This window comes from Vidua macroura, chromosome 3 (genome assembly GCF_024509145.1).
Source record: "Vidua macroura isolate BioBank_ID:100142 chromosome 3, ASM2450914v1, whole genome shotgun sequence".
Taxonomy (NCBI): domain Eukaryota; kingdom Metazoa; phylum Chordata; class Aves; order Passeriformes; family Viduidae; genus Vidua; species Vidua macroura.
The window spans coordinates 30,558,289-30,571,016 of record NC_071573.1 but is presented as its reverse complement, the minus strand read 5'-3'; the positions used below and the strand labels follow the sequence as shown (position 1 = coordinate 30,571,016).

Here is a 12,728-nt window from a genome sequence, read left to right as displayed (position 1 = left end):
AGGAGAGATTGAGTGCTAAGATCAGTGGTACTGTAGGAAAGCACAGAGGGTAAACAGAATAAAGCCTGTCTCTGGCCAAAGCTACAGGCAGAATGTTGCATGAATCAGGGCTGTGGAGGTGGCACAGCAGCACTGGCCAGGCTGCCTCCCAATTGCCCAGAGTGAGCATTAAAGAAAATGACAGTTGCTGGAGGTGCCTTTCTCCAAGAGGCATTTTCCTCCATATGCTGTGGTCTTGTCCAGTTATGCTCCACTCTGGGGACAAAGTCTCCCTGAGAGTTCATGTGACTCCAAGCTCCAGCCTTTGGTCTGGAGTAAATGGTCTGCATTTTAGGCACAGCAGTTGCTGCATCTGTGTTGCTTGTTCTAACAAATAAAAATGAGTCACAAGAGCCATTATAGCACTGGAATGCCTTGTTCTTGTAGCCTTTCTAGGTAATTTCAAACTGACTATTCACATGTGATGCTTCTTAATGCTATGTTATTTGATTAAATCTGAATGCTCTATGAAGTTCACTGACGAATAAATTGGTTGAGAGATCTTTATTCACACAGGAACTTGATGGACTCTCCTCGATGGATCATTTTTTTTCTTGAGTGTCCTGTGTCCCATGGAAGGGTGATCTGGGTTTGACAGTGCATGCAATAGGGAAATGTTTTGGCTTAAAAATTAAATAGGCTTTAGTCAGACATTTCCCCCCCAGTTCTATAAAGTGTCAGTGACAGTGTCAAATACATGTGGTACTAGTAAGGTCTAGGTATTTCTTTATAGGCAGGAATCTTTTTTTTTTAAAAAAAGTCTTGTTTGTTTCCACAACCTTGATATTTGGTATTGCTTCAACTTGAGTTACTATACATGAGCATGAACTAGCAGGTTTCAGGGTTTTACCCTTTGCCTCTGCTATTTCTAAGAACAGCCAGGATAGATCTTACCTCTTGTAAGATCTTGCATGGCTGGAAAAGGACTAGGTTAAACACCAGCTTTTGCCATGTGCTATCACTGCAAGGGTTTCTGCTTGGCTGAGCAAGAAGAAGCTGCTGGCAGGACAGTGTTGGTGACAGCCTTCTGCTCTGGAACTTGCAGGTTCCTTTGGCCTGCTGTGTTTCATGGTGTTGAGTCAAGCTTGTCATCTTCACCAAGTGCTTGAGAACTGTGAGGGACAGGGGCTAAAAAAGGCTGCTTATTGAGCCCTTCAGTGGGGAACATTTTTCATAGGCTTTTTGGGGAGCATCATAATATTTTTGGATTGTGCCATGTGTCTAATGCGCTTCTAGGTGATTTAATTTCATTGTCTATAAAGGTATGAAATGTAAGTGTTTAACATCACCTAGTGTTTCTCTTCTTTTTGAAGCCTGGCTGCCAAAATTGTTGTGTTTCTTTGTCTCCCTGTGCTTCCCTCCTGGGTAAAAACAGGTTAGGTAAAATCATGTCAGTGTTTGGCTACATTTTTTTAATGCTGTATGTACAGTTTGTTCCCCTGAATTCACTGGGATAATTTAGTTACATAAAACTGCTGAGCGCTGGCACATTTGGTCTTGAAATTATGAAGTATATTCATAAAAAGCATACCCATTTCCATGCCTATTATATTTTAGAAGTGGTCTCTAGGTTTTCATTACCTATGTCAGTCCTAAAGCCTTTTTTACTTGCCTTTCTTCTAATGGTAATTGATGATAGATAGGTAACTTTTGAACATATTTGAATACAACCATTTTTCATTTATACTGCTTAGAATTGCTGCTGTTGCATGGTAATCACATAAAATGTGCTTCTTTTGAGTTAAACTTGTCCTCTTGCATTAAGGTAATGTTGATTCTACAACATTATCCATATTGTCACAATTTCTTTTCCTTGGCATTGCTGCAGCAAGGAGATGAGCAGTAGCTAAATTTTCTCTGAAGTTCCTACTGTACTACACTGTTTTAAGTAAAAATGAATTACTTGACTGCTTTTTAGTTGGATGGTTAACTTGGAAGTAGATTTTGGACCTGAAGCTCAGATTTTAAAGCTCTGTGCAAGAGCAGAAAGGAGCTTCAACTCCAGCTGCTTTATGAGCAATGACAGCACTTGTTTTCTGAAACTGTCAATGAAAGTGGTGGGGGCAGTCACAGGTGACTGTCACCTTCAGTCTTGAGACATGCCACCCTAGGTCTTTCACTTTTCACTGCAGACATGGGATGTGTATTTCTTCTGGGGATGAATCCACAGCACCAGTTTTGTTCTGATAACAGCATCTGGCACTAGATTGATTTAACAGGCTCTGAGGTTTGCTCTTTTCAGATATGCGCTTGTATGGCAGCTTCTGTGCAGCTCTGACATGGCCACACGCTGCTGTTGTTTTTTCTGCCTCCTAGCACCACGTGTGAAGCTAAAGCTCTTTGACACCTGCCATTTGGACCCTTTTCTTACTGAAAAATGTCATCGTTTTCAGACAAGATGAAGACAGATATCTGATCATTCTTCCCTTTGTAGGGATGTGCTGAGGGCATGGTTCATACACAGCTGAATAAAGGATTCCAGACTGGACCTATACAGTTAGCTTTATTAGTTTAGTATGGTAACTAGTTCTTGATTTGGGAGTTCATAGAGTTTTCTTGTAAACAGACATTGAGGAAGTCTTGCATTTTATCTGTTCTTGAAAGACTATAATTTGGTATTTCAAACCATTAAATATTGCATGTTGCTCTTCACCTGAAAGACTGTACTTCAATTCTGTAGGGAAGTTTAGTTTTGCATAACTGTACTAGAAAAATTGGGAAACACAGTATCATTGTAAGACTAAGTGTTACTTTAAGATAAGTAATTGTTAATGATCTGAAGCAACAATACCAACACTTATTAGAGTATCTTGCTAAAGATGGATTGAAAAAGGCCTAATTCTTTCCTCTAGAGTAGGTTCTAAAGATCTATACTGTCTACCAGGAAAACATCAGCTTAACTGATGCTAAATATCATTTGTAGCTGAACAGAAGAGAAATACTTCCTAGCAAAAGGATGATTGCCTTGAACTTCTGTCACTTCAGCAGCTGCTTGATGAGGTGCTTATTTATTGTCCTTGCTGTGGGGTCAGCAAGCTGTTTTAAATGTAGGATTTGTAATTGAAAAAGTTATGCTATTCTGTGTTGTAATCTGCTGTAAAACAGAGTCTCTAGTATGAAATAATGTCATAGTTTTTACTTTGCAAAGTAGATTGAGGTGGACAAGAGCAAATTCCTTTTCTTTGCATGGCATAATTTCTAGTAAGCTTCATGAAATACAGAAAAAAATCATGCATGGCTAGAAACACTGACACCTTTTTTGTTCTGACTTCAAAATGCTAGTTGTAGAGCAGAACTTTACCTAATATTTTCTATGGAATCTTACAGAATGCATCTGAGCAACAATGTGGAATCTGTTTCACTGTTCATCATTTGGTGTGCTCTCTGAAGACTCTTTGTGGGGTTAAATTCTTGTGTGTTTGGGAGCTCTGAGGCAGGAGCTGTACTTTAAGGCTTATGGTGTCCCTCCTGCATCTAATTGAATAGCAACAACTGTGAGTCACTATGAGCTTTTTTTAAATACTTTTGCTAAAGATTACTTTAACAGCTTTTTTCTAATTTGACTGATTTTGAAAGATGGACTGTCATATAAGCAGTGCTTTTATGGTGTGTAGTAACTAAAGGTTTTGAGTGAAGCAATGAAAATTTGAGGAATATTTCTTTCTCATCTAACAGCGTTTTTAGTATTATATATATTTTGCAATGAAAATATCTCCCAGGTTCTATATATTGTTAACATTTAAAGCTAATGCTTCATATTATTAAAAAAAAACACAGATGAATTGGATGCTTTTTGCCTTGATTCTATTGAATAATTATTACTTTCTAGTATAATCCTTTTTCATGATCCTAACATCTTCCTTTGCTATACCACGACTTTATTGGTGATGGGGAAACACCAGATTATGAATCCTATCTCATTTATCAGAATGAACAGGCTTTTGAAAATCTCTTTGGTCTTTTTATTCTTTGAATACATTATTCAGTATATACACAAAACCTTTTAATCTTGAACTTCCCTGATTTATGTTTCTCATATGAAAAAAAGCGATGGCAAAGCTGTGTCAGGGCCAGGGGCTGTCAGTCTTGGTGTCCTGTTGTTCCTGTGGTGAAGCATGTGTGGCTGCACAAATCACAGCCCAGCCTGTGCTGTGCTGCAGGCTCCAGCTGGCCACAGTCACCCCCACAGCAGAAGGAATTGTGCTGTGCACAGCACAGAGGTGCTGGAGCACTTGTGTGCCTAAACATGAGTTGCTAGGAGGGGCAGGTGGCTCTGCCTTTGGTCATGGTGAGGAGCTGAAGGGACCAGCTCAAGTTGCCTTCTGCCATGTGAAATGTCCTGTTTGACACAACCAGGAAGAGCAAGATGAGTCAAAATGCAAATGAGGGGTTATTGCTGTTTCCTATGAAGAGCTTTTTCAACCTGCCCCAGCCCCAGCTGGTTCTCATTAGTCAGCAAAAATGGGTGTGTAGGGAGACATGTAGCAACAGATGCAGGCATCTTGTATCTGTAGTGTAACTTGCAACCCTTTTGGGTGTTGGGCTCTTCAGGAACTATTTGTGACTTCTGTGTTTCCAGTAAGGCTCAATGGATTTCTCATTCATGAAGTAGCCCAATCTTCTTTTGAGTATGTGCTTAATTAAGTTTTCCTTGCCCCTTCTTAGTTGGTTTTAATCATAACATCTGTCAACATAATTAAAGCTTGGTACATTCCAACTGAGTGTCTAAATGCAGCATTCTCTTCTAGAGGATATTTTGTCATTTTATTTAATTTTATTTTTCTGTCCCAGGTGATTTATACCCAAATTATTTTAGTAAATAACACTGAATAAACCTTTGACTCTTTTTTTACTGTTGTACTTCGTGGGAGCCTCTGGCTTTGTAGCCACAACTTTATGAACAATATATTTATCAGTAAATATGTAAAAAGTTGAGTTAGAGGAATTAGCCACAATTACTAAATCATGATTGTGAAGGGAGTTTTTCTGGCAGATCATAATTTTATGGCCAAATACAAAAACCTTGACCCATTTTGAGGTTGGCATACCCTTTGCTTTTAGAGTGACCAGGATTTTCTTCCAAGTAATAAACACCAGACTCTTCTTTGTACTGGTGTTGTTTCTTAAAACCTTATTTTAAAGGATTGAAGTTATAGATTAGGAATTTGGAAGTTGTCAGCAAGTTATGTAAAGTTGGATAAAGTTGCCTTTTGTTTCTCTGTAGATTATTAATCCAGTGTTGTATTTGAATGTAGGGAGATTATCTCAATGTAATATAGAAGTCTGAAATGTTGGTAAGGTTCTTGAAAATATCAGGAAGATGCATCCATCTTTAAACCCACAAATGTCTAGCCTGATACATCTTTTCTTTATTATACATACATTAGATGTTTTACATAGCTTTGAAAATGTTTACAGTGAAAACTTACTACCTAAGAAACCTGTAAGTTTTAAAAATTATAATTTAGTTAAACCACTGTTGTTAACTAGTTGGTTACTTGTAATCTTTATGCATTTTGTAGGTATGTAATAGCTTTGAATTTAAAAAAGAGTAAATTATAAGTATTTTTTTTACCTTTTACAAGAAAGGCTCTTTTTCCTGTAAAAATTGGAAGATGGAAAATCAGAATCATCTTTTCAGATCAAATAGACAATGCTTATTTAAGCTGAGTAAGAAAACAACTTGCTTTAGTAAGTGTTAAAAGGCTCCTTAAAGTATTTAGAGTATAGGTGGCATGGTCTCTAGCATAAAGCTGCGGGCCCACCAGGTGGTGCTCGTGCAATACATTTAATGTTGCCGTAGCTACTTGAAATGTGTCTTAGCAGCTGTGAATGAGATGGGCGGAGTACAGGAAAACTTAGTTCATATGCAACAAGCCAGTTTGCACAATTGAAAAGAATGCACTCTAATATTGTGTAGTGGCTTTGTGACTGGGCACTTTTAATTTTTAAAAATTGGATATAGATGCTGAGGAAAAACCCCTTATCCATGGGATGGCTGATGTGGGAAGCACAGTATGGAGGCGTAGTTCCAGAGCCTTGACCTGCTTTTTTGTTAATTCAAAGAAAAGTTTATGGAACTTGTTCATTCATGTCCTAGAAGCTTATTGTATCATATCATAACCATGTGCTTATTTACCTACCACATATTGACTTTAAAAAGCAAAATATTTTTTCTCTAAAGCGGTTTCAAATATTTAGATTTGGTCAGAATCTTTCCTCCCAAGGAATGCACAGTAATGAGGGTCTCATTATGGTTCTTTTGGTTTTGTCTAAGTGACTTAAAAAGTCAAAATAGAAACAAATTCTGAAGATGCACAAGATTTTAATACAATTTCACCAGCTCTTATGAAGTTGGGAGTTTTTTTAACTCTTTTGAGAATTGTATCCATTATAGAAATGGGAAGAGGAGATTGAAGAACAGTGTGGACCACAGTAGTTTGGAGTAGATTTGTTTCCTACTCATTTGAGCATGTTTGGTTTTCTTAATATGCCCTGATATCAAATATATATACATTATTTAAAAGACATGATGTAGAGCATTTAGCAGCGTTAAATTAGCTTAAATTGTCTATAAAGCCATCCCCCTTTTCAAGAGAATGATGAGAATGTGGAAAACATATGAAATGTCAGTGAACCAAAGTGACTGTCTCCTGTCTAGTCAAAAAGTAAAAGCCAGAACATCTGCTGACAATCCCTAAAGCTTGTAATCTTAGTATTTTGACCAAGCTAAATGTTTTAGCATTCTGTGTGCCATTGTCACATTAGTAACCACTTCCCCGTAGCCGTATCAAACCATGTGATAGCCACTAATAGTTCTGTAAAAGTTTGGTTGACTGTTGTTGAATGAACCAGAGGATGGTTTCTTTGGAGTGTGTGGCCTTATGCGTTTAATCTGGGTGAAAGATTTATTTAATGTCTGGGTTTTGCTGTCTTGGGCAGAGCAGTGTGAGGTTCTACGTGAGTGGAAATTTTTGCTCCCCTTTTCCACGTCTGCTGTACCAAATACTTCACAGAATAACTGCATGTGCATACTAAACCATCTCAGAGTGGATCTCAAGTATCCAGTGTATGCTGCTTCTGAAGGTGCTTTTTATATCTTGTTCTCTTTCTTGAGATAGTTTTTTACTTGGCTTCCCCCCTTCTCTCCCCACTGTATAAATGTTTTTGCTCTTGAGGAAAGGAAATATGCTTTTTTCAAATGTTTCTATCTCCTATCCTGAGTGTTAATTTTATCTACTCATTTTAGCAAGGAGTTTTTGTACTGCCTACCTTAAAATCCAGCACAAGTCACATATTACCATAGAATGGCAGTGTTGGTGCAATCCTTCTGCTTCTGCAAATCATCAGTGTAGTATTAATGAGAAACAGTAAAATAACGAGTGTGTTAAAATTCCCATCAAGGTCACATCATTTTTTTCACTGCAGAAAATATTGGGAGAGGATCAAGCAATAGGCTGTGTTCAGTAGTAGAGTTTATAGTACAGCATTGTAAAAATGACTGCAAAACACTGATTTTTTTTTTTTTTAATCTAAAATTATTACACTGTATTATCAGTGTATTAAATCTAAAAATTTCATGTGGGCTAATGTTTGGGATCTGTTGGAATACAAAGATTGAAGAGAGATTAGTGAAAAGCTGTTAGAAGTGTGTGCTCACGTGTGGTTTTTTTGGAAGCAATATCCAGAAAGGGAACGCTTGCCAGATGCTGCCTTTATAAGGTGTGAACAGGTTAAGAAGTACGTTCTGCTGCATTGTTCTTTAAATTACTTGTTCATCAGAGAAATCAGTTTTATGAGTCTTCTGTCAACATCTTTATGTTCAGCAGTTAGGTTTTTGTGATATGATCTTACTTCTGTGCACTGTGATGGGAATGTTTTATTGAATGTCATTTATAGTGAAGGAGTGCTTATAATACTGAATCTTTCAGAAAGATCATGAAATAGTTTCATTTTCACTTGCCCTATTCACCTGGTGTGAGGATGGTTTTCCTCTATTTGAATGGGTCTGGAGTTACATTAATCTTAAAGATAACAGTATTTTATTCTCTGTATTTATTGAAAGATCGAGTCTGTTTGTATTACTGTTCTTTAGAGTTTTTAAATCTGACTTGTATGTACAGCACTCCACCAAATTCCAGTTTTGACTGGGGAAGAGGGGAATCTGTAAAAAAAAAAACCAGTAAGAAATTCTTATATTTTGTGTTTGTATTTTACACTATTTACTGTTACTGTGATTGGAACATTGAGTGGGAATATATTTAACCTCTGAGCTGTTCTCCAGCTTTTTCTAAAGGGAGTGGTTTCTAGGTATCAGTTTCTTTATATAAAAATTTGACCTAATAAATGTTCCTAAAAGGAAAATTTATAGTCCAATTTTAAAACAATATAAAGCAAAGTTATGGTTTTTTTGCTGAAAGGTCTGCTTCTTAAGGACTGTGGTTTCTCTCCTTATGGTAAAGATTAGGTTATTTTAAAAGTGGAATAGTAAAAGTAAAAATAGTTCTGAAACTGATAGTATTAGTCTCCAGAGCAGTAGCTGTATGATGCCATAATTATCAACCTGAAATTCCAGTTTTGTTGAAGTTATTTGAAGAAATATAATGTTGATTCAGTGGTGCCAGAATTTCACAGCTGAAAATAAACTTAGACTGTGAATAGTTGATTGCAGTTTTCTCTTGAGTGGAACTAGAGCACTTGAAGGATTTTTAATTATGTGTTTGATTTGAATTGCTGAGTTTATCATCATTACTGAATGAGTTTGAGGTGTATGGTAGATAAATGAACTGAAGTTTAAATTCCTGAAGTCAAACAATCTGTTTTTCTTTGGGGATGGCAGTGAGAGCTGGGAGAAGATGGTATTGAATGCTGCTGAGAATGGAGCTGCAGCTCTGTGGTTCAGTCTGTATCAAGTTGGGGCTTTTGGAGTGTTTTAGAGCAGCTGGCTTGAGGCATTGTGTGTGCATGCTCATGGCTGGGATTCAAGCGATACATTAGACTTCAGAATGTAGGTGTTTTTAATGAAATTGTCAGGTAGGTTTAGTTTTGTTTATGGAAGCTGGTTTGCCTATTTACTTCTAGTAACACTTGTTTCTTGGATTCATTTTCTTTCCTCTTGTAAAGATTGAGACAGGGACTGAGACCATGCACAGCGTGAATTTATAATAAGGCCAGAATTGATAAAGAATGAATGTTGCAGGTCAGGGAGGGGTGTTTTTGCTTAAATGGAGATATTTTCCTGTGTACTGACTTACTTTTGTAAGCGTTTGGTTTATGTAAAACCTGAGGCTTTAAAAAAAATCTAAACATTCACTTAAGTCACTTGCAAAGTCTTTCACTTGTGTTGTTCAGCTGCATGCTGTTTTGCATATTTGCCATTTTATTTTTCAGCATTGTCAGTGAAGCGGGAGCGTCGATCTACAGCGTCAGTCCAGAGGCATCCAAGGAAATGCCAGACCTAGACCCTAACCTAAGAAGTGCAGGTATGAAGAGTATTTATTTTATCACATTTCAAGATGGAGCTCAAGTCTCAATTCTCAGCCTGTTTTGTTTATATTCTTAAATAAAATAATAGCCAAAAGTGGAAAAAAGTTTTGGATATTTTATTTCTAAACCTTAATTATTATGTCATTTTACATTTGAAGTCCTAGGCATGCAAGTGAATGACATCACCTTCTGCTAACGCCTGTAATGTAAAGATCCTTGTGGATGTATTCCTTCAGCAGGCTGGTACAGGAGAATTTATAGCGATGAATGGAACCAATGAATTGCATGAACTTTCACAGTTGCACATGTCTGTGCTCACAGGGGCTTGACCTTCCCTCTTCTCCTCTGTGTGTACATAAATATCTCTGGCAATAATGAAACCATTCAAGGGCTGGAAAAATGTAAAACTACAGCAGATAATTTAAAGGTGTGCATTTGTTGTGATCACTGGAGTCTTCATGTAGCTGAATACAGTTTTCAAGAAATACTGTTTAGGTTTTGTTTTTAGAAAGTTATCTACTTCAGCATAAATGTCACTGAGGTCTAACAGAGCAATTGGAAATGTGCAAGTGTTGCCACTTTATAATTTTAAGTGTTTGGTTAAAGAGTAGTCTTTAAAGATCAAATTCCTAGCAGCTCCATCCGTGTACAAATTCTACTCATGGATTTATTTTATTCAGAGACAGCTGTAAAGGCAGGTTTGAAGTTATTTTTGTATTACTTCACTTACGTATTTTTAATTGTGTGTCTTATTGTATTTGTTTTTATCTACCTATGGGGTTTTTTTTGTTCTTAGTTTTTCTGCAGTTTGCTGTCATACTCAATTAAATCTAGCATATTGGAAAATGCAGCAGCACTCAGATATAGAACTTTTCCAGTCAAAATTATTATTCTTAAATTTAATGTTTTTCTAGCAGGTTACTGGCCTGGAAATCCTTTGAATAGTATAGATCAGCAGAAAAGAATTCTGACATGGTATTCAGGGGTAAAACTTTATAGAATTCCCCATGTTTCCCTTTCCTCTTATTTCCACAAAGGGGAAAGTGTTAACTTGATGTTTCAAGTGAATGTTTTTACAGGAATGTTCTTGGAATGTCTGTATCAGCCCTTCCATTTGCAGGAGAGGTCGCTAGCTTCTTTTTGCTTGACTCCCTTTTCCCTGCCTGCGAACAGACTCCGTTGTAATTATTTCTTCTCTGGGCCACAGAGGTTTTAAATGTGTCATGGTATGGCCAGAGCAAATATTAGGCATGTGACATTTCTGTATTTGTGACAGACAGCACTAGCTTTCCCTTGGGCCACAGTTTTTTATGGTGCTGATATATTAAATGTAGGTTTAAATCTGAGGTAAATGAAAATAAAACACTGAAAAGGAGGAAATCTAATTACTAACATTATGCCTTTCCAGGTTTACATGTTTCTAATTTTCTCCAAAACTAATTTTTCAACATTCCAGACACTTTTATTTAGTGTTGTGCATCAAATGCAGTGAATTAAATTAAAAATTTTAATACATGATCAATTCAAATATTAATTTCCTAGAGCTCATAATCTCTCCATTATTACTAGGATTTTCTTCAGCCTTAATTTAAGTGCTCTTGCATCTGATTTTAAAAGCATCAGCAATTTTAACATGCCGCAGCAGTACCACAGAGTGGATAGAAATTGAAAAAGGGTAGGATAGAAATTGAAAAATAATTGCCTAGTTCCATGGATGTTGGCTGTTACGAAATTGACAGCTAGAACTATCTAGGTATTCTAGAAGTTTTAGGCTTTCTTCCTGACATCTTTTGGTGTCAATTTGTAATTAGCTGTGCTAAAGCTATGGATGTTTTCTTGAAGTTGAATGTCAAAATGGGACATAATGTTGGAGGGAAACATTAACTGTTGTTTCAGGCTTTTTCAGCCTTTTTTCTTGACTAGCTTACTTGTATAGTTTCAATTTTCCTTTAATTTGCAGCATACAGAAAAGAGACATGGTGTCAAAGCTGACTTACTTTTTATTTTAATTGTTGTCTTAGATCATGTCAGATTCTGTGCTTACATGATAGCATTTAGTACATTAAAGGAAGCTGACAGCTGCATGATGAAGTGTGACATTTATAGTTAAAATAAAAGGTATAACTGACGTGAGATATCTGTGATCTTAATGCTATTTGCCACTTTAACATTTTTCTCAACAAAACTTTATGGAAGGTTTTTTGAATGACACAGATAGGCCTATGTTTGTCCATTGGGTACATAAAGTAAAATATTAAATAATACATGTTCTATGAGAACTTTCTCATATCTGTAATATTTGCAGTGGTTAGCAATTGTTTGTAGTCAGTTTTTGCTTTATACAAAAAAAATAGAAGATATCAGTCCTGATGGAAAAATTAACTTAATAGTTTCTCCTTGGTTAAGTGCCCTATATAGGGGGAAAACCAGCAACATTTCTTGGAGGGTGCTAATTAAAGGTATTAATTAATCCAAGGTCTCAACTGTTTTGTTTTTTTTTTCCCTTTGAGATGTCTTTGAAGATCATGGATGACACGAGTTTGTAATAAATGATTGGGAAAGATTTCTTTTTAAACCAATGGTGTATATACAAACTGTAGAGGAAGGTCTTTATAAACATCCATACAGCACTTTTAGCCAAAATTGCACTTGCTTAAAATAGAAAAAAGCTCTTTTTTAAAAACAATTTTCTGTTATCTACAGTACAGGGAATTAAATAAGGTCTTTCCAACTTCAGAAGTGTTCTGAATATTTCATGAAAGTGCAGAAGCTTCTGTACTGCTATTGCAATTCTTATAAAATCTTGAGGAGTGGGACTCAGCTAAGTAGATAGTAAAGAGCTTGATGAAACCTAGTTACTTGTGTTTGAGTAGAGTGAGAAGGTATATATCCCCTTCTGACAGTCATTGCAGGATTAATGAGCAGAACAGCTATTTCTCAGCCTCACAGAATTAGGAGATAAGAGGCTTATAGCCAGAGCAATAAAAGGATTTCCTACTTGATAGGCTGAGGAAGTTCAGCTGCAGCAGATTAGGAGGGTTCTGTCTAGAGAGTGAGCCACTGGAGTTCAGGGTTTTGGATGAACCTGCAATAGGATTGCAGTCTGACAGAGAAGGCAGTGCAAGGCTTCCTTGACTTCTTCTCAAAAGCTGTGTCCAAGGACACACTTGAGATTTGGGGTGGGAAGTTTTATAGGGAAGAAT

The 12,728-nt window shown here is 36.7% G+C and overlaps 1 protein-coding gene across 1 annotated transcript in view; it reads left to right on the top strand.

Moving 5' to 3' along the window:
• SRBD1 (S1 RNA binding domain 1) overlaps window positions 1-12,728 on the top strand; it is a 123,345-nt gene that overhangs the window by 50,137 nt on the left and 60,480 nt on the right. Inside the window, exon 16 of the mRNA XM_053974609.1 lies at window positions 9,430-9,521. Within this exon, the coding sequence (XP_053830584.1) occupies window positions 9,430-9,521 (92 nt within the window). The remainder of the gene's footprint in view (window positions 1-9,429; window positions 9,522-12,728) is intronic.